General features: G+C 33.1%; 1 protein-coding gene across 2 annotated transcripts in view; it reads left to right on the plus strand.

Annotated features, from left to right (window-relative positions):
- PCDH17 (protocadherin 17) overlaps positions 1-22,016 on the plus strand; it is a 101,352-nt gene that overhangs the window by 38,166 nt on the left and 41,170 nt on the right. The window contains exon 4 of one of the 2 annotated variants that reach the window (XM_060129313.1): positions 3,535-3,662. The exons of the other annotated variant lie outside the window; for it this stretch is intronic. Within the exon in view, the coding sequence (XP_059985296.1) occupies positions 3,535-3,539 (5 nt within the window). The 3' untranslated portion in view covers positions 3,540-3,662. Of the gene's footprint in view, positions 1-3,534; positions 3,663-22,016 lie in introns of those variants that run through there. 2 annotated transcript variants of the gene reach the window in all.

Genomic DNA, 22,016 nt, shown 5'->3' on the forward strand with positions numbered 1-22,016 from the left:
AAGTTAGATTTTTTGGGAACATCAAAAATAAATTTGACTTGAAGCCTGCCTTCAAGAAACTGTATGTAACTAGTTGAGATGGGAGACCTTTCTCTGGCTCTCTCTCTCTCTCATATCTCCTCTCTCATCTACCTTTATCTGCCATCTATCTCCCTATCTATCTGTCTACCTCCAATCTGTCTTTCTCTCTCCATCATCTAGATAATCTTTTTGTCTCCCTCCTTCCCTCTCTCTCTCTCTTTCTCTTTCTTCTATGTATTTTATGCATACATCTATCTATCTACCTATCCAGATTCAGAGGAGGAGACTAGTATTTATTGAGTTTTTCCTACTTACCATAAACTGTGCCAACTTCATTTCAACATTAACATATTTAACCTGCAAACTCTAAGATAGTTATCATTTTTATCTTACATGTAAGAAAACTGAGCTTATGGGAAATTTATTAACCTGCCAAGCAGGTTGGAATTTTATCTTAGGTCCAGATATGCCCGGAATTTGTGTCTTTTCTGTACAACTTTATCCCCAAATGGGAGAATTAGCTCAAATATATTTTCTGATTCATTACTATGACTAGATATCAAATAAACATTGAAGGATAAGTTAAAACTTAAGTTCATGTATGCGAACCTTGAGGGAAAACATCAAAATAGTTTATATTCATTGAATTATTCAGTGGTTAAAACATAATATCCTATTTAGTTTTCATTGCCCTTATAGATAGGTGACTACTGTTACTCTCACATTTAATAGTTGTTAAGAAATTTTCTCAATGTTCTGTGCTATAAGTAGTGAAGTCAGCATTAGAAATAAAATAGCATGCCTTCAGGGTCTGCCCTCTTAACCAATACTTTATACTATTCACATAATGAATTGTTTACTCAGAAAAAAAAAATTAAAATGTTTGAAGAAGCAATCAGCCATTTTCTTGGTCAATGTCCTCTATTAATTTATTTGAAAAGCATCATGAGAGCCAATGCCAAATTAATTTAATGCACACCTACAAAGAATAATTTTCTTTACAGATGAAAGAAGATGACAGCCATATTCAAACAATTATCTCATGTCCAAGTTTCATATGTTAACCCTAATTTTTAATGCCTTTTAAAATACCCTAAAAAACATAAATAAATTTCCTTTAAAACAAAAGCTAAACAAAAAGAAACCTGTTTATCAGTCTTTTGCTTGTCCTAAAAATTTATAGTAGTGCCTTAATAGTTTTCAATTAAAAAATCAGTAGTATAATTATATTTTATATTTTTATTAGTTTAATTGGCTTCTTTCCCTGTTTAAATTATCTCTATTAAGAAAAATAATGTTCTATTTTAAATTAAAATATTTCTTTAAATTAGAAATTAAAGTAAATTTAAAAAATAGTCTTCATATTTTCAATGGAAATTTCTATGCTAATAATGATTTTCCTTTGCAAATAACTTAGTCCATTTGAGATTTTATTTTATTAGCTCAATTTTTACTGTTTTTCTTCTTTTTTGTGCTGTTAGATTTTTTCCATTTGTTCTGTTCCTGATATTTGTGTATTTTTGCTATCATCAGTTTAAGCATCCCAAATATACAGCACTAGTATGTGTTGCCCATTATTTTAGAAAAAATATTTTAAAGGATTCAGTAGTTAAATGAAGGTGTGATGTACTGCACTACAGCTGAAGATAGCTTTAAGGATTTTATGTTAATAAAGCCTATAATAGAAAGAAGTTGTTTTAGCTTCTCTTAGTGTGATTAAAAAAAATCTCAAAGAATGTGCTTAGTATTTTCTTTTTCTATTTGAGTTCAGTTTTGTGCTCTGCCTCTCTGTTTGTCAATTAGATTTTTCCCCATACATTCCCCATCAAATATTAAATGTGGGTAGGTAGGTTAGTGGGGGGAGAGAGAGAGAGAGAGAGGGAGAGAGGGAGATAATAGGTAAAACAATCCATATGTTTTGGAATGTGTATGGTGCCATAGTAGCAAATTCCTTAGAAAGGCATATATATATATATATATATATATTCTATTTAATAAGTCATTATTTATCAAAAAATGACACAGAAAATTGACCAAAATACATTTCATCTTATTCTTCTGATTTTATATTTTGGAATGACAAAAACTAATTTATATCAAGAACTAATAAAAATACATAATGTTACTTCTGTAAAGAAGAGTCACATACAGTTTTATAAAGAACAAAAGTCTTTCAAAAATTTTTGTAGGTAAATTACTCTTTATACCTCAGAATATTATTTATACTTTGACTTCTTTATTTCTATCCATCAGAAACCTTGTAGAGTATTTTGATTGTTAGCAATAAGTGTTTTGTTTTTCTTTTAAAAGACTTAATAAGCTTTCCCCAAAATTCAGTAGTCTCTGTTGATTCCCAAATAATAAATGTGCAGTCTTTATAAATGCTGACTGGCAATTTTTCTGAGCTTGTTATTGATAGCTGTGTGACTGTTCTCAATTTTCCAAGGATAATCAGTCTTCTGATATCTTTATAATTAACTGAAACCAAGTCTTTGAATTGAACCCTGAAGCTAGTGGAGTAGCATTGTACATCGTGAGTACTCACATCCTGTGCTAGAGATTGCAGTGGATGCATCACCAGCACAGGATGTAATGCCCCGTGGGGGCCAGATGTTGGTCCCTTCCCTGGTGACTGGATTCCAGGACATTTCTGAGCCTCAGGAGTTGCTCCAATCAAATTCTTTTTCATTTCTCATCTTATTTACTTGCCTTATAATTTGTTTTATTCTCTTCAATTTTGTGCCTCCCCCGTTCTCTCTACTGCTAGAAAAATCTGACTTCTTAAATTACATTCTGGGTTCAAGACATTTCACAATGGAATCCCTGATTAAAATCTAATAAAACATAATCAATAGAAAATTGAGAATAATGGAAATGACAAATAAACTAGGTTTGCTCCAGTGAATTCAGTTTTAAAAGTAAATTGTGTTCTTAAGGGGTGCCTTCACTCTTCCCAGAGGACATTCTAGAAAACTACAAAAAATAAAGCTAAAGAATTGTTTTTTGCTGTCGTTCCTTTTTTTCTTTAAGTCAGTGTTTGAATTTTGCTTGTGGGCTCCATATTCAAAACAGGATTAGGCTAGCTGGAACGACTTTAGTATTTGTTATAGGATTTCAGAGTTTGGCAAGGCTCTGAGCCCCACTTCTTCTAATTTTCCTCCTTAATTCACTGCATAATGACTGCAATTTCACCATATTTCTAATTATGTCTGGAAAGGAAACAGTTTAATGTTTGTACAACCTATACTTTACATGAAGGAGATATTTACGAAAGCAATAGTAGGGAAATGGGAGAATGGAAGTTGAGGTCCTTGTCCACTGAAGTGAGGGTGGAGCCATACATTCAGGATTTGGGGGGAGGTTATTGAGACAGAGGGCTGGGATGCTGAACACAAACTTGACCTACCTTGCAATTTCCCCTAGAACTGACCCTGAATAGAAAAGTACTAGCATAGTACTTTTATATTCTCAAGCTTCTGTTCTGTTTTCTCTTCTGCATTATGGTTACTGCAGTCTGAATCTTCCAATCAAGCAGTGTCTTTTCCCAGGCCTACCCGTAACAGGCAACAGCAAATCCACTTCTGCGGAAGCAAGAACATGAAGGAGGTGACTGTGTCCATCCTCTCAGCAGCCATCTGGCGATCTATGAAAATCATTTTTAAAATAAATTTTGCTATAAACTTACTAATAGGAAATTTGTCTTAGGAAGGAAATGGGAAATTACTGCCATATATTGGGGGTGGGAAGGAACTTTGAATATTTAATGCCAGAGAGGAATCATTTACAAATTTTTAGAAACACTGCTGCTTTATGATTTGCATACGTGGTATTTAAGAAATTGTATTATTTGTCAAGAATTCATATTATTTTCAAGTCCTGTAAGTTTTTATTAGGCTGCATCTATCCAAGAGCAGGGTAATATCAATTTTATCACCTCCCTGTGCTATCTTTTAGGGCATTCCCAATTCATCTGGCCTTACATTTTACTAGACAAAATATTTCTCAAACTGTGAGCACTTTCACTTTGTTTTTGCTTACCAGGCTTTGCAACCGTCCCACAGTTCACCTAACTTTAAAAGTTTCAATGACATCTCTTTTCTCGTGTGCAAACATCTGCTTCCAGAATCCAGCATCTGGTATCATGAAAATAGAGAGATTTTATCACCCTCACATTTGTTGCTCATCGTAAAGCCTCTCTAACAAGTGTTGCATGATTTACTATAGACTCACTGTGATTTTGAGATTCTCTTGCTTTTAGTAAGCATAGCAATGACTTTTCCTGAAAGATTCCAATTAGGAAATGTTGGAACAGTATTTCCCAAACTTTTGACACTCATTTTGCCTTATACTTGGGACAGGGGAACCCTCCCCAGCCTTAGAATTACACACTCTCTCAAATATTCCCAAAAAAACCAGAGGATTTTACTTTTTGTGTTTTTTATAATATAAATAATGACAATTTCTTTTCATTTTTATAAATAAAATTCTATACTAATATTACATACATTTTTTATGAAAGCAGGAGTGTGTCCATAAATTCTAAAAATATAAAATAGTTATCAGCTCATCTGTTAATTAAGAACTGTAAGAAAATAATGTTATTAGGTCTAAAATTTCTCCCAGCAATTTCCTGTTATTTCACTTTAATAGCATGTTTAATATTGCAGGTTCTCTATTCTTTTGAAAGACGTATTACAAAACATTAGGGTAAGAATCCTTGAAGTATAATTCCCCTATTGTGTAGATAAGAAAACAGATTAAGTGATTTCCATGGGGTCTTCAAGTTAGTGACAGAGGTAGCACTAGTTCCAGGTTTATAATTTTCTGTCTAGAGCCCTTTCCATCCTTCTGTGTAATTTCTATGACACATTAATAGAGACCTCAAAGCCTCTGAACAGGTACTTCAGATTTGTCGTCACACTTCTTTTCCTTATTAACTTGAAGATGTCAACTGCCAAGCTTCAGAGCTTCATTCTTGATTCTTTCATATATATTGAATAAGTATTTCACATATTCATATATTTAATATATATTGAATAAAAGCTCCAAAAGGTCAATTAAATGTATCATTCCAGAAGTTAGATACTGACACTACTGGATTATTTGTCACTAAGCCCTAGGATGTAAATATTTCTTCAATCTGGACACAGTACCTATACCTGTGCTACCTGTGGATACTTGATACTTTCTTAGTGTGCTGAGGAATGGTGGTGCCAAGAGAGATTTTCAGTCATTCATTCGTTTATTCAATCACTTAAGTTTTCTTCTAATAAATGACTGTGCTCGGGATACAAAGATGCACTAAAGCACAGGCTGGGTCCTCAAGAAGCTCACACTGTATTAAATAAATTTGACATACAAACCATGAGTTTGGTGCAGTGAGAGAGAGATATGTCCTGAGTATTAATGGAGTCAGGAGAATGGAAACCCGGCCCAGAGTTGGAGGCTCAAAGAACATTCCTGGAGAAGAACACATCTGAGCTGACTCTTCAAAAAATGTTTGGCTTACTTGGCAGAGTGAAGTTGGGAGAGGGAAGATGATGGGCACTCTCAGAAACATAGGTGAAAGGAAGCAGTGCATGGCAAGCTGCTGTTAGAGGCATGTGAGTAGGGATGTTAAGAGTGGGAATGGCAGGTAAAGACTGGGGAGGTAAGTAGAAGCCCAATGATGGGACCACTGAGAGGCAGCCCTTGGAGTTTCAGGAGGTGGCAGTTCAAACTTTCATTTTAAAGGGATGATTTTTATGACAATGTCTTGGGGGATGGGAATACAATTAGGAAGCTGGGCAAGTAATACATGGCAAGGCAAAATGAGGCCTAGAGTGGTGAAGAGGTAGTAAGAATGGAACAAAGTGAAAGATTAAAAACTTCTTTTAGTACACACCACTACTTTTATGATTCTAATGAATTGCTTAGAAAAAAATCATTTGATGCCCAAGTAAATGTAATAGCACTTGAATTATTTAATGCATTTAAGTAAGCTTTTATGTAATATATACCACATATATTAAATTAACACATAAATATTTGAAACTTTTAGCATTTTCTCTAAATGACCAATGCTTATTTCTATATAGGAATCGATTTAATAAAGAAATTTACCATTCAAGAATGCTGGGGAAGAAAACAAACAAACAAGCCAAAAACTTCAGTTAACCAGATCTTTGAGAAAACTTTCAGAAAGCAGTAAGGTAGTATAAAACTTGCTGTGATAGACATTAGGATTGTGATTTGGATAACTGAGTTCAATTTACTAAATGGTAAAAACAGGGTGAGGTCATCATGGGGAAAACATTTGGGAAGTAAAAAGAGTTTAGATGAGTAACAGAAGAGCCAACTGAAAATTACAGTTTGGTAATGGGAGGAGAGGTGGGGGGTATAAACATAGAAGCCATTGATATGGGATCATACTTAAAGTAAACTGATGACAGGGATTATTGGGAGAAAAGAGAATAGAGTCCAGGACAGAATCCTTCAGAACACAACAGTAAGAAGTTGGAAAGGAGAAAAGTTCAACAATTGTTCAATCTGAATGAGACATAATCAGTATGTTGTGTGACAATCCAAAATCTGGAGACCAACTAGATGAAGTATTTGACTGAAGCCAAGAGTTTTTAGATTTCATTTCCAGACAACATAATTGAGAGCCAAATTAAATCAATTCATTAAATCAATCTGGACAACTCTGTTTTTATTTAAAACAAAATGATACTGAGCTTGCTTCTGTTTTATGGTTCACAAACTAGTTCTGAGGACAGTCCCAAATATGTGATCTGGCATCACTGGCATTAAATGTATGACTTCCAGAGCTCACTACTTCAACAAAAGGAACATTTACTTGGAATCATATATTTTTTAAAAATAAATCTATTTATTTATTTTTTATTGCATTGGGTCTTCGTTGCTGTATGCGGGCTTTCTCTAGTTGTGGTGATCAGGGGCTACTCTTTGTTGCGGTGAGCGGGCTTCTCATTGCATTGACTTCTCTTGTTGTGGAGCACGGGCTCTAGGCGTGTGGACTTCAGTAGTTGTGGCTTGTGGGCTGTAGAGCACAGGCTCAGTAGTTGTGGCACATGGGCTTAGTTACTCCGTGGCATGTGGGATCTTCCCGGACCAGGGTTTGAACCTGTGTCCCCTGCACTGGCAGGTGGATTCTTAACCACTGCACCACCAGGAAAGTTCAGCAATGTGATTTTCATTGGTGAATTGCAGTGCAAATTATTTCCTCTTATGTTAAAACTCTGTTTATGAATAAGAGAAAGAAAGGGGGAAAAAGTAGCTAAAGAAGGTGGTATTACAGATGGAAAATGCTTTAATTATTCAAGGTATCTGAGTATCAATATACTGAGGTAAATGATCCACCTAGAGGAATTATTGAAGGATTGGATGAGATAGATGTTATTCCAGTATAATGGGGATGCTAGCTTTAAAGTGAAGATAAACTTTTTCTGTAAAGGAAAGAAAGGAGAAATAAATTTGAAAAGATAAACAGTGATGTGTAGGCAAAGGGAAAATAGTTGTAGGTTCTGATCTTCTCTATAAAATGGAAAGCAAATTTCATCAATCTCATTATTTCACAAAAAACACGTATTATATAAATAACACTCAGATTTGCAAAAAGCCAGAGGAGCTCATACAATTACCAAGATAATCTATTGCAAGATGAACACCTGTCAAAAAGAGATACGGCTATTATTTCATATTTATATTTGTCAAAAAAATAAGAAATAGGAACATATAATGTATCAAACCAAATACATTAACATATTTAAATTAACTCCTCTTGTACTTCTCAATTTTATAGCTCCCAAGGAGTCTTTAAAGCTGATGTTTTGATGTGTAGGCCTATAGTATAGATGTTTTCTAGAATTAAAAAAAATTTCAAATTTTAGAAAGATGATGTATTGCATACACCATGTATTATGTTACATCCCCACTGGGAACTGTACCAGTACTCACAATGAAACACATGATCAGTTTTGTAGAGAAAAGTCTAAATATTCACATTAAATTGAATAAATGAATAATATAGATAGCCCATGTCAGTTCAAGTCAATTTTACCACCGAATGAATAGCAAAATAACTTCCAGACCTGAAAGTTTTTTGGATTTCAAAATGGACAAGAGGGCTTCCCTGGTGGCATAAGTAGTTGGGAGTCCGCCTGCCGATACAGGGGACACAGGTTTGTGCCCCGGTCCGGGAAGATCCCACATGCCGCGGAGCGGCTGGGCCCGTGAACCATAGCCGCTGAGCCTGCGCGTCCGGAGCCTGTGCTCCATAACGAGAGAGGCCAAAACAGTGAGAGGCCCGCGTACCACAAAAAAAAAAAAAAAAAAAAGACAAGAAATTTAAAATTTTTACTTAATTTGCATATTGGAGCTTTTCCTTCCTTAAATTCTTGACAGTTAGTTATACTAATGATGATTCCAGTAGTAACATGATGAAAAAAAATATCTACCAACAAGAGAAATGATTTAATCCAGTTTCCTATTAAATCATAATAGAAATCTGCAGTGGGGGATGTCTTAAATCAAATATAGACAAAAATATTCTATCACCCCTGTAATCATTTTAATGTGATAAATATTTACTTTGGGAAGATCACTCAAATGTTTCATCCTGGAACATTTAAATGTTTAATCATGTCATAAGAACATTTTGAGTAGTACTTTTGGGATTTGCAGACAGGTAACAAATGCACTCCCACCTCTGATACAGGGTATATTTTTGAAACAAAATACATATTTCATGGAGATTGATTCATCTGCCCTGGATTTTATTTTCTTTGAGGTTTTGAATATTTATACTGAGGGATGAAATTTTGTTTTGTTTTTGTCCTGGGCCATTTCCTTCCAATTTTAATTACTACATTTATTACATAATGTCCTTTATATAGACATCTGAACTTTTTCCCCTCCAGGCTAACATTTTTAAAGATATTTAAAAGAAGGATGGCAAGAAAACTTCAGAAAATTTTAATACATGCAGAATGACTTCATGATGTACATAGGTATTACTCCACACTGTTGGAAAACAATAGAAAATAGTTTGAATCTTAAGTAAATATATGTGATTTTTTTTTTTTTTTTTACTCATGGAGTGTATTGTGACTCTTGCTCAGGAGTGACTCTCATTACCATTAAAATATGAATAAATTAATACAATGCATATTATTTCAGTACCCATGTATATGACTCTGCCTTCAAGGTGTTTGGTTTTTGAAACTGTCATTCCTCTATCCATCTAGCTATAGTTCCATTTGTTAAATACTGTAATATATGTAATAAATAAAAATAAAATTCTGCTAGAGAAATGAATAAAGAATTACTTCATGAATTAGATGTGCCTTTAATAGGGTCTTGAAAGTAGAGTAGGACTTACAGGACACAGATGAATTGAATATTTGAAGCTGGGATAATAGCATGATCCAAGATCATGCTAGAGATATGACAAGTCATAGCATGATCCAGGACTGACAAATAAGTATGGATATTTTTATTGGAGTATGACATGTAGAGTTATAATGGAGAGAAATTGGACCAAATAAATGGATTAGGGTCAGATTATGAAATACCTTAAATTCTGTACTAAGAAGCTTGAATCTGATTATATAGGCCATTAAAAACTGTATTTTGAGTACAGTTAACTGATCAGAATTTTGTTTTAGAAGATTCAATTAATAATATACCATAGGAGCGCTGGAAATCAAAGGAGCCCAATGGCCAAGACGGATCATTCATCAAATTTCAAAAGGACAGTGGCGTGTTTAATATTTCCTAATTTTTGTATATTATAATGTAATTTAATTGCTGAGCCCAAGAGTTTTTATTGAAATCATTCTGAGCAATAAATGTAACTCAAAAGAAAGATTACTCAGTTCAAAGTACCATCTATTTGTATTTGTCAAGTATGATCAAAATTGATTTTTCTCTTTCATTTTTATTTACAGCAGAGCTGAAAACCCTACCTTAAATATGAATCCTAATGAAACCCTTAAAAGATTATAAATATATAACAAACTGTGTGGACTTATTCAATCAGATAACAAAAGAACAGCTAATAGTTACAGGCAATTAAAAAGAAAAAAAACTTGAATAGCTACTTATGTCAAGTACCGCACCAAGCACCTTTAAGCAAGTTTGTCCTCATGGCAAGCGGAGGAGATGGCTGTTATCTTTAATAGGTGAAAAACCTGAGCATAAAGAACTGATGTAACTTGCCCGTAGTCTAGGCCCTCTGCGGTGTAGCAGTTGTCTGCCTGATGTCATGACTGTGCTCTCTTCATTCTAGTTCCATTTCCTTATTTACAGTCTTCAATACCAATGTGAAAAGAAGAGTTCACAGAAAAGTTATACTAATATTTCTAAATTGAAAATAGGGTTGAAATTAGAGTTGAATGCGATTATCTATGCCTAAGTGAATAGAGTTATGAACAGTTCTTCAGTACCATATATAGTCATCTCATTGCCATTATTTTATTATTATTATCTTTGTGACTTCCTCTGCAGCAGTATCTAATACTGAGACTATTGTTTTTTGATCCATATATAGATGATTTGCCTTTACCTCAAATAACCTTTATTTCATTGCTACATATTGTGCAGTTAACTTAGGCACTGGACAGAAGGCACAAAACTTGCCATGCTAACTTGTTGATACCAATTGGAAAATACTTTAATTTCTATATACTTATAAAAGTCACCTTCATATGTGACGGTCATTTTATTAATGTGTGATCACTTAAACAAAGAATATAACAAGGTAGTTCTAGATATATGTTCTATCTCACCATTCATTTCCATTAAGTTTGATAAAAAGGTACTTTTGCTATTTTTGAGTAATAAATAAAATACATTTTGTTTTTTGAATGCTGTCTGTATTAAGCTTTAACATTAGTTTACTTTTAAACCTATGACAAACTACTTAGAGTTATGTTATATACACAAATTTAATCCCACTTTATTCATAATCTACATTTTGTAATACACTGTAGTCCGTATATTTTTTTGTTTTGTTTTGTTTTGTTTTGTTTGCGATACGCGGGCCTCTTACTGTTGTGGCCTCTCCCGTTGCGGAGCACAGGCTCCGGACGCGCAGGCTCAGCGGCCATGACTTACGGGCCCAGCCGCTCCGCAGCATGTGGGATCTTCCCGGACCGGGGCACAAACCCGCGTCCCCTGCATCGGCAGACGGACTCTCAACCACTGCGCCACCAGGGAAGACCCCGTATGTATTCTTAAGAAATGTCACAGTTCTCCAAGTATTTGATCAAAGTTTTTGTTCAATTAAAATGGAGCAGAAAAAACCTTGAATAAATTCCATTTACCTCATATTTTTCCACCCCAAAACTGCCAACACATTTTTTTCTACTTTCTCAAGCCCTCCCAACCAGCCCTTATAATTCCAGTTATTGGTACCACCATCTACCTAGTCACTCCAGTCAGAAACAAAGGAACTCCTCTTATTTCCCTTCTCTTCCTCACCCCAGCATGTGCCATTAATTCCTATTGTTACCACAAGCCAAGTCTACTTCTTTGTTTCACCTCTAGTGTATTCCCCCATCAGAGGCTACCTCTTTTTCACACCACCATACCTTCCCAGGGTAGGTGGTCACCTGCTTCCCTTGCTGTCTTGTTTGAGATGTAAGTTCAAACATTTCACTCCAATTAAAACTCTTTAATGGCTTCCACAGAGTACTTGAAAAAAAAAATTAGACTTTTAACCTTGGCCAGTAAACCCTCCCCTTTTGTCATTCTCTTACTAGCTCACTATACACCAGCCATGGAAGTCTTCTTGCAGTTTCTTCTTTTCTTACTCAAGAAAGAGGCTTCTAGTGTGGAAAGCTTTTTTTGCATTAACTTGTCTCCTTCAAGAATCTGCATGCTCTGTGTGCGATGGAGATACTTTTATTCTCCAATGTATTACCAATATTTGGTTTAAAAAAAAGGGTTATCAAGGATTAAAACTACAGATTAAGAAGAAGATTTTAGGGAACTTGAAGTCATTGGATAAATGTTAAAGGATCTTGATCTGATAAATAACATGATATTGTATTAATCTTTAGAGAAGCCAGTTCTTCTATAGTTAGAAACAAATCCAACAAACAGTTAATGACTTCCAGTAATTGAATTATGCACATTTAAATTGAATCATCTCATTTACCATGCACAATTTTAAATAATTTTATAAGATATGCATTGCCATTTCCATTTTGAATAGAGGAAATGACCAATCTAAGGTCATCGAACTTTTATGTGGCCAAGCCAAAATTTTAGCCTAGGGATCTGATTCTAATTTCATTGGTCTTTTCATTTTTTCACAGTAGCAATGGCCACATGAGAAGGAACAAGGTTGTAACCAGTCTAAGTGGTAGTGAAAATAAGAGGGAGTCATTGGGATGAAAATGTTTGGAGAATATAGATCCTAACATCTGGGTAGGGAGTAAGAGAGAGTCATCACATTTTTCAATGTTAAAAACTTCCATCATGTCTTAACAATATGGTTGGGCTATTTAATAGTATTGGCTGGCTAAAGCAGCATGCAAAGTACATGGTGCAATAGGAATGGGTGAAAAGAGAAATGAAAAAAGTGAGTACAATCTATTTGAAACATATGATTGCTGTATTTGAAATATGTGACTGCAGGCACTCAAAACATACTGTAATACTGAGGGAAAGATGGGTAAATTTGGGTTAGCTTTTGAGTGTCCATTATTGATATAGTACTATATACAGAAAAATTAGAGCAAGTAGATAAACTGACATGTTAAGGAAGATGGTAAAGCAAATTGCTACTTTGAAACACAGGAGACTAATCAGTAAAATGAAAGCTTATCTTGTGAGTAAATTCAACAACAGAACCTTAGATGAGGCAGGTAAAGATTCCACAGGGCTCAGAAGTGTCCTTCATATTACTGGGCCCAGAGCTACATTTGCAATAAAATAATTAGATTTGAATCCCAGCAAATAGTGTTCATTTATTTGTGAAATACTGATACTGTTGACCACATACATGTACTGATTTTTAAAATTGTCAATTTATATAAGTCCATCTAAAGTAATAGAGGTGTGATAAAAATAATAATGAAAATGAAAGCTTTGCCAAAAGTGATAATAGACAATACTAAGTAAAGGAATAACTGAAAGTACTCATACATTGAATAGTTACTAAAAAGAAGGATAAGTGTACTACTTCAGGGCATGATGTGAGATCCCCTTGAGTTTATACTTTAAGAAGAACATATATTTAAAATAACAAAGATTAAAGAACCAACACTCCAGAAGCCAAAGCTTTCCAGATTTCTTCCTTGAATTTTACTGAGAACACCAGTGCTATGTTTTTGTTCCCTCTTTTCTTCTATAACATATTGAGATTTAAAAAAAAAACTAGGCTACATAAAACTTCAGAGGTTAGGAAATACATCTCCTACTAGATTTGTTTTTGTGAGACATAACTCTGACTTTCTATATTTTGATTATTAAATTTATTTTCTGTTTTATACCCACACATATTTATATGAAAACATACATGAGCTTATATATTTGTATATATATTTTCAAAATTTGAATGACAAAAGCTTAATTTTTTTAAAAATTACACTTAGCCTATATCCACTAGAGTATCATTAACTTCTCCAATGTATTGTAATTGTGCCTGGAAATTGTACCAGGTTACTAGAGACTTGCCCTTGAAATTACAAAATGTATCAACAATATATAATAATGCATTTTCACATAGATTTATTAGCACAAGAGTATTCAAAACCCATTAACAACCTAATTATTTCTGTGTTCACGTGACAATATTTTATTAACCATCATTCAAAAACATTTGAATGTTGAAAAGAATAAAAGAAGAAGCTTTTTAAAAAGCCATAATCCAAGTTATTTGTTTTTAGGTTATGGGTAATATGTTTTTATGAATAGAGGTTACCTATTTTGCCTAATTTGTTTTTGGAATTATGTTATGAATATAAATATGTACATTCATTTCAGTATATTTATTACTTACATATCATCAGTTCATTTGAACACTCAATACATTTGTTAATACCATCAATGTTTGAGTGATTTGCTATCATTTTCTTCAGATGTAACCAATTTTTCTCCGATATCAATTCAATATTGTTAAACTACTCAATTTTTCTTTAATAATACAGCACAGTTATTAACTCTGTCTGGGGGAGAACCTATGTGCCTCACAAATTACTTTAAAAAGGATTCAGATTTCTATTTGGATTCAAAGACATACTGAAATTCAAATGAGTCAATAGTATGTTGCCATATAAATCCTTATTAACATCTTCAAGGATAAATAGATATGATAGATAGTAATTAGTATGTTATCTATAATTTGTTTCTAATTTATTTAAGGGAGAGTAAAAGTAGTTTGTTCCCTTAGAACTGTTAAGTACCCCTTTATAATTGTGTTTATGCTCTTAATGTGCAATATCTATTAAAAATATTTGACAAGGTAGAAAACTCTACCTAGTAATAATTATACTGATATATAAAGCATTACTGATGATTCAAAGTGGCATATATGTTTTCTATCCTCTTAAATATAGTTTACATGAAAGGAGTCAATATTTATTTGTGCCAGACATTGTACATGGCACTAGGGAAAGAAATTATTCATGAAACAGACCTAAGTCCTGATCTTTTGTTGTTTACCTCAGTAGATGTTTGTGTTATTCAAAGCTCTTGGAACATCTAATTTGACTTTTTGTTAATGAAGCATACAAACAAAAGTGTTTTGTTAGTCTGAAAAAACACCTTAGATCTACCATACGAAAATCAATGAATATGTGAAAGTAAACTTTAAAAATTAGGTGAGATAAAAATGTACCTATCTACAGCTGTGGAAGTTATAGGATGGAATTTTTATTCCCTTCATACAGATAAAAATATTGAGGAATGATATCCTGCATGGAATTCTTGAACAGAAAAATAACATGAGCTAAAAACTAAGGAAATGCAAATAAAGTATCAATATTGCAAATAAAGTATCAATATTGGTTCATTAATTGTGACAAATGTACTATATGAATGTAAGATGTTAAAAATAGGCCAGCTGGGTGTGAGACATAGGGAACTCTGTAGTATCTTCTCAATTTTTCTGTAAATCTAAAACTGATCTAAAATTTTAAAGTTTATTTTAAAAATTAATAACTTTGGAAGAAATAAATTGAGGATACCAAATTGTGCAGAACTTTAGATGTTAACTCAAGTATTTGAGCATTTTTAATGATCAGTAGGAAGTCAAATATGTGGGCAGGAGCCTAACATAATTAATGTAGCTATTTAGGGACACCTTCTTCTACAACTGCACAAATTGTAGGAAGGGAGTGGTGACTTCCAGGAGAGCAATCTGATTCAGTAATTTCCCTATAAAGTGATAAAGGCAGAATTTATGTGGTGGTCAGTGTGAATGGAAAGATAAAGACTTGACACAATACAAATAAGTAATTAACAGTATTTGGCAGTTTATTGGATATGAAACCTAGCAGAGAAACAAAGTCTGGGTGATTTAGAGGAGAGATGTATAACATAATAAACTGAATATAGAATAAGAAAGTAATATGTAGTTTAGACTTAGAAATTACAGTTGCTGGTGTTGTATTAGTTAGGGTAAAAGAAGATATATTTGAGTCCCCAAGGTTAAAAGAAAGTTTAATCATTTCCTCCAGGAATGTCTTATGGTTAAATAATCCGAAGTCTTTTGAGCAATGAACAAGGAATGTCTGGACTTTTTGAGCCCAGAATGTCACTGTGGTCTGTTTCACAACCTCTTGTTTTGATTGTTTGTTTGTTTGTTTTGCGGTACGCGGGCCTCTCATTGTTGTGGCCTCTCCCGTTGCGGAGCACAGGCCCCGGACGCGCAGGCCCAGCAGCCATGGCTCACAGGCCCAGTCGCTCCGCGGCATGTGGGATCTTCCCGGACTGGGGCACGAACCTGTGTCCCCTGCATCGGCAGGCGGACTCTCAACCACTGTGCCACCAGGGAAGCCCTCACAACCTCTTTTTGTCATGATAATGATTGTGCTTTTATTTTAAATGCTAACATTTTCTCAGAAGCACATAGTGAACCATAACCTCTTAATGGATAAACTAAGAATTAGGAATAAAATAGGAAAATTTCCAGCTGCCAGATATCTCTTAATCAGTAATATGTATTCAGAATATTAATTAATGGTTATAATAGAAGTCTAAGCATGGCACATTGCTCCAATTCCAAATTCATTTGACAAAATGAAATTTTCGCTGGTTAACTTTTATTTTATTCTCATTTACATTTCTACCCTTGAATATTAAAGGTAATTTTATGTTCTGTATTTCATAAGTGGAAAATAAATTACTTCTGAAACTTTTAAAGAAGGGTAAATGGTTGGAATTATCAAATTTGAAAGTGACCCACAAAGCACCAGGAATGACTTGAGAGAGAGCACTGAAACATATTCCCATTGTGTGGAACAGTCCCCTTGATGTCAATGAAGGTTTCTAGAATGTTTCTGTAGGCCTTTTGAAGTCTTCACATTAGAAATAACTGTTTGATTAAACACAATCTCAATTGGATTTAAATTTGTATTTTATAGACTTGACTGACTCTTTAGGGTCATTCTTATTGAAAGAAACCAACTCTTCATTAACAAAAATTCTAAAATTGTTTCATCGAAAGAATAGCTATGCAGTAGTTCTCTGGGTGGGGGAGGGGGCTCACATTCATTGTTGATGTGTATTGTGCTTTTCATTTGGATTCAGTAAAGTGTGACATAATTTTATGATTAAAATGGATAAAAGATGTATACATTTGACTGCTACTTTGACCATGAATACCTGAAAAGAATAATGGGATTTTTGTCCACACAAGAGGATGGGTTACAGACTCTCTTGTGGTGCACTGTTCCCTTATAAACCACCATTAGTATGTCTAAAGCTGAATCTGTGGAGGGAACGCCCTCAGGAAGGGAATCCTGGAGCATGATACATTATTTTCCCTGATCAGGTTAAATATAATCAGGATGGTTAGAATCCCATGAGAGTATTTGGTCAGGATAAGCTGTGTAGAGAGAGATTGTTCATTTAGATCACTTATAGTGCAGTGGGGTACAGACAGCTTTGGAAATTTTTCCTCTGCTGAAAAAACTTAGTCCATTCACTCCCCTACCCCCTTTCCATTTTCTCTGAAATCTTAGAGGTCATGGGTCTTTTTGCACAATTAGGTAATTAGTGTATTTATTTATTTATATTTTCTCTCTTTTTATTTTTTTATTGAAGTATAGTTCATTTACAATGTTGTGTTTAATTTCTGCTATACAGCAAAGTGATTCAGTTATACATATATATGCATTTCATATTCTTTCCATTATGGTTTATTATAGGATATTGAATATAGTTCCTTGTGCTATACAGTAGGACCTGTTGTTTATCCATTCTATATATATTAGTTTGAATCTGCTATTCCCAAATTTCCAATCCATCCCTCCCCCACTCCCCCTCCTTCTTGGCAACCAAGTCTTTTCTCTATGTCTGTGAGTCTGTTTCTGTTTCATAAATAACTTCATTTGTGTCATATTTTAGATTCCACATATAAGTAATATCATATGGTATTTGCCTTTCTCTGTCTGACCTATTTCACTTAGTATGATAATCTCTAGTTCCATCCATGTTGCTGCAAATGGCATTATTTCATTCTTTTTTATGGCTGAGTAGTATTCCATTGTATATATATACCACATCATCTTTATCCATTTATCTGTCAATGGACATTTAGGTTGCTTCCATGTCTTGGCTATTGTAAATAGTACTGCTATGAACTTAGGGGTGCATGTATCTTTTTGAATTATAGTTTTGTCTAGATATATGCCCAGGAGTGGGATTGCAGGATCATATGGGGATTAGAGTTCTCTTCTACATTTTCACAGGGCAGGGACCAGGGTGAGGTCAGTGAGCCAGTTGCCTGAGGCATAGAATTCAAGGGGGCATCAAAATTCTCAGGAATCCAGGTAAACTATATTCGAATGGAATACTTTTCAAAAATCAAGATTCAATGCACAAACCATGATGAACAAAATATCAAAATTTTAGAGGTCAATGCCATGCTGAGGCATTTTAGAGCCTGAGGCTAAAGGAAAAAATGTGCTCCTTTTAATAGACACAAACTCATCAGTAGTATTTTCAAAATATACCTTTTTGCTTATTTCAATTTTTATTGAGAGAATTACCATATTTGACCATTTCTCCTGTCCAAGGGATAATTTTGAATAATTTTGAATTAGCTTAAGCTGATGTAAAATTATAATAAATTAGGTTTGGGTATAAATAAAATGTTTAAATTAAAAATAATACTGTGAATTTTAATACACCAAATTTTCAATTTTTCATCATTTTTTCAACTACTTTAATGTTCTGGGAAAATTCACCATTTAAAAAATACACAAAATCGTGTATATCGGGGTGCACAAGTTTTCCTTTCCTTTTGCCTCAGGCTTCAATATGGCTCATATTGAATATGGCTGCTACTGCTTTTTCACTTACTTAGTTCAGAATTTTATATTAGTTAACTATTCTTTTTTTTTGAATTTTATTTTATTTTTTTTATACAGCAGGTTCTTATTAGTTATCTATTTTATACATATTAAGTAGTTAGTGCATTTAAAAGTTCTTTGGGAAAAGTGTTTTTATACAGCAAGTATAATAAACGTTCCATTTTTGTACTAATCAACACATAATAACACAACTTTTATTTATCTATTTTTTGGTCAGGGAAAAGCAAATTTAGTGACTATTATATCTGAGACTGATCTTTCTCTTGAGCTCAAAATATTTTTTTATTTTTTGCAAATACTACTGACATTTAATTATCAGTTACAGTTGCCTAAATATTTGCAGAAATGTTGTATATTATATAAAGTTGCTTTAATATATCATCAAATGCACAGGAGACTTGAAACTTTCTACAACTTCGTAATGGATATTAGGTCAGGAATCAGTATACTCTGTTCTGGTCTTGGTTCAGTAGTATACCAGTTGCATATGTGTGTCTTTGACTCTGACCTTAACTTGCTGGTTCTTAAATGCCTTATCTATAAATGGAAGGACGAAACCAGATTATCTCTAATATACCTTACCACCATATAATGTTCTATTATACACAGACATAAGGAAACTGAAAAGTTTTGCCACTGTAAGACTGATTTTGCAGCCTTTGCTTGAATTCTGATGATTATTTTCTCTGTATAGAAATATGATTAATTTTACATAGGTAATAGCAATAAGAATTCATTAGAGAGAGAATTTATTTGTACCATCACAAATTCTCAGCAACCCTGTTGTTGCTAAATGATAAGGACAATGACATATTAATAAATATTTCTGAGTAATAAGGTTCATTTACATAACACGTTTTTACTGAGTATTTATAATAAGCCAGATACATTGTAGAAAGAGTAGACAGGAGTCCTCATGGAGAATATGGCTTTCTAGCCACCATACAAAAAAAATGGGGCAGTAGAGCCATGAAGGAAATGAGGAAGTACAGCCAAGTAGCTCTCTGGAGAAGAGTTCCAAGCAGAGAGAATGACCAGTGCAGTTCCTGCTAGTCTGGTGTATTGAATAAAAAGCACAGGTTCCAACACGACTAGGGCAGAGGAAGTGAGTTTGAGGCAAAGGATGTGTCAGATAAGGAGGAGAGAAGATGGTAGATGGACAGTATTAGGACCATAATGGAGAGGACACAATTCCTGCTTATTTATCTTACTGATGATGCTTATGATCTGTTTATTGAAAGAATCATTGAAATAGGGTTCTCTTATAGTAAAATACAAAACTTTTGTGGGAATTATAGATTATAATAAAACTTGCCTGGAGATTAACTTTGTAAACATATTTGCATAGTTTCTCATTAGGTGTCTTTGAATGTATCTATCTCTATTTCTGTCTATATCTGTATCTATACCTATATCCCTTAACACCTAGCAATATATATTGAACAAATCCCTGATCACTTAATTTCTTCAAAATAAGTAGTCTGATTCATCTCAGCATTTAAACTCAAAATTCAAAACTCTGGTTGAACAATTCTTTATTGAAGCATAATTCTATTTTGGGAAAATTTTATGTAATACACATACACACATATTTTATAAATATTTTGATAAATAATGGGCTATTTCAGTGATCTCACGGGCAACATACTGTTGAAGATATCTTTTACAATAATATCATTTATTATTTTCCTAAGAAGTGATCCTAGGAGCAAATTATTGTTTCAGAGAATATAAATGTTTCTTAAAGTTCTTGATAAAAAAATAAAACTTTATAGGATTTAAAATAAAATTAATAAGCTATAGATTTCTCAAATTTTTCACATGCAAAACCTGCCCATTTTCGATGATATCCATAAAGGAAATATTCTGAAGGAAATATAACTAGTTTTTCATATTTAACTAGGTTTCAGGAATCATGTATGAAAAAATAATTATTTTAATTTTTAGACCATCATATTAACCATATTCCTGCTGGGTTTTTTATTATATTGTTTGTATTATTTGGGCAAAATGTTTTCACAAATTAGTTTTAATAATTATTATAATATCAGCTTAGTGTAATAGAATTTAGGGGATTGTGTTCAAAGGTTCTTTATCCAATTAGAATGTAAAGAGATCATTGAATGAAATAAGAGACTTTAATTTTTAGATACGGCAGTTTAGAAAACCTAAAATTGTTACCATAATATTCTTGAAGGAATGTACCTTGTTTTATCAAATTATGCAACTGAAACTGAATGAAAAAAGTGAAGATGACTAAAATCATTAATTTTGAGTAAGTGAGAAATATATTTAGTATGATGTATCTACGATCAGAGAATTTGACTTCTGAGTAAAACTGAAAATACTCATTGGTAGACTAAAAAATGATTCAATGCATGAGCCATAATACAAATCCTTATAATACATATCCAAATAGCATCATTTACGTGTGATGATGTGTGATGTGTAAATTGTGAAGTCTTTACCTCTTACCAGATACAGTCTTCAAAATAATCTAACCAGAGCATGTTCACTAATTGCATTACTCTAACTAGCTATATTATATGCCCTTCATTACACATATAGTATAACTATATAATCTTTGAAAATTGTGTCCCTTGTGATTTTTAAATGCAGTATCAGTATTTTGGCAGAATCATTTTGTAGGCAGTTAAGTTCAATGCATCTGAGTTAAAAACTACATCTTCTGAAAAAATGTCTGCAATACCCTTTTAATTTTCATCTTCTCTTTCTTATTGGAGTTATAATAAATTAATTATTCTTTGGTGACTATTTGCCAAATCATTAATCAAAAATGTTTCTCAAATTGAATACTGAGAAATTATGGGCAAATATTTAAATATTACAGCAAAATTCTATTAAATGAATAAAATAGAAAGAAAATGAAAAATATTTTGTTCATTTGAAATGAACTTCATTCACTCATTGATTCATAACCATTTTAATAGCACTTAGTGACAGAATTTAATGGGATGACCATACTATTTACTATCCAATATGGCTCATTTTTTTAGAATGAAAGGGGCACTTTTAATAGTTTACTGAGAAGATTTTTCAGGACAAATACGAATTTATGGTCAGCCTAATATACAGGAATTTTTTTAAATAATGGGATAAAAAGTGATTATGTAGGAAAATCAAAATATAAGTAGAATAGAGAGATAAAAAATTGAGAAGTAAAAATTGTTCTATTTGGCTCCTCTATGATTATTTTTTTAAATGTTGACGTTTTCAACATTTGCATTTTAATTTTTAATAAGAATACTAGCTTTTTCGTTACTCATAGATATAGAATGTGTACACATCAATTAAAAGTTTAATAGCTTTACAAAAAGCTTTACACATTTCCCTATTTCTTTAGAAGTGAAAATGGGTGGTTTGAAAGGGAATTCATGAGAAAAAAAAATATTTAGAATTTAATTCATAGATAAAATGGCATGTCTA

Source organism: Lagenorhynchus albirostris, chromosome 18 (genome assembly GCF_949774975.1).
Source record: "Lagenorhynchus albirostris chromosome 18, mLagAlb1.1, whole genome shotgun sequence".
In the NCBI taxonomy this organism is placed as follows: domain Eukaryota; kingdom Metazoa; phylum Chordata; class Mammalia; order Artiodactyla; family Delphinidae; genus Lagenorhynchus; species Lagenorhynchus albirostris.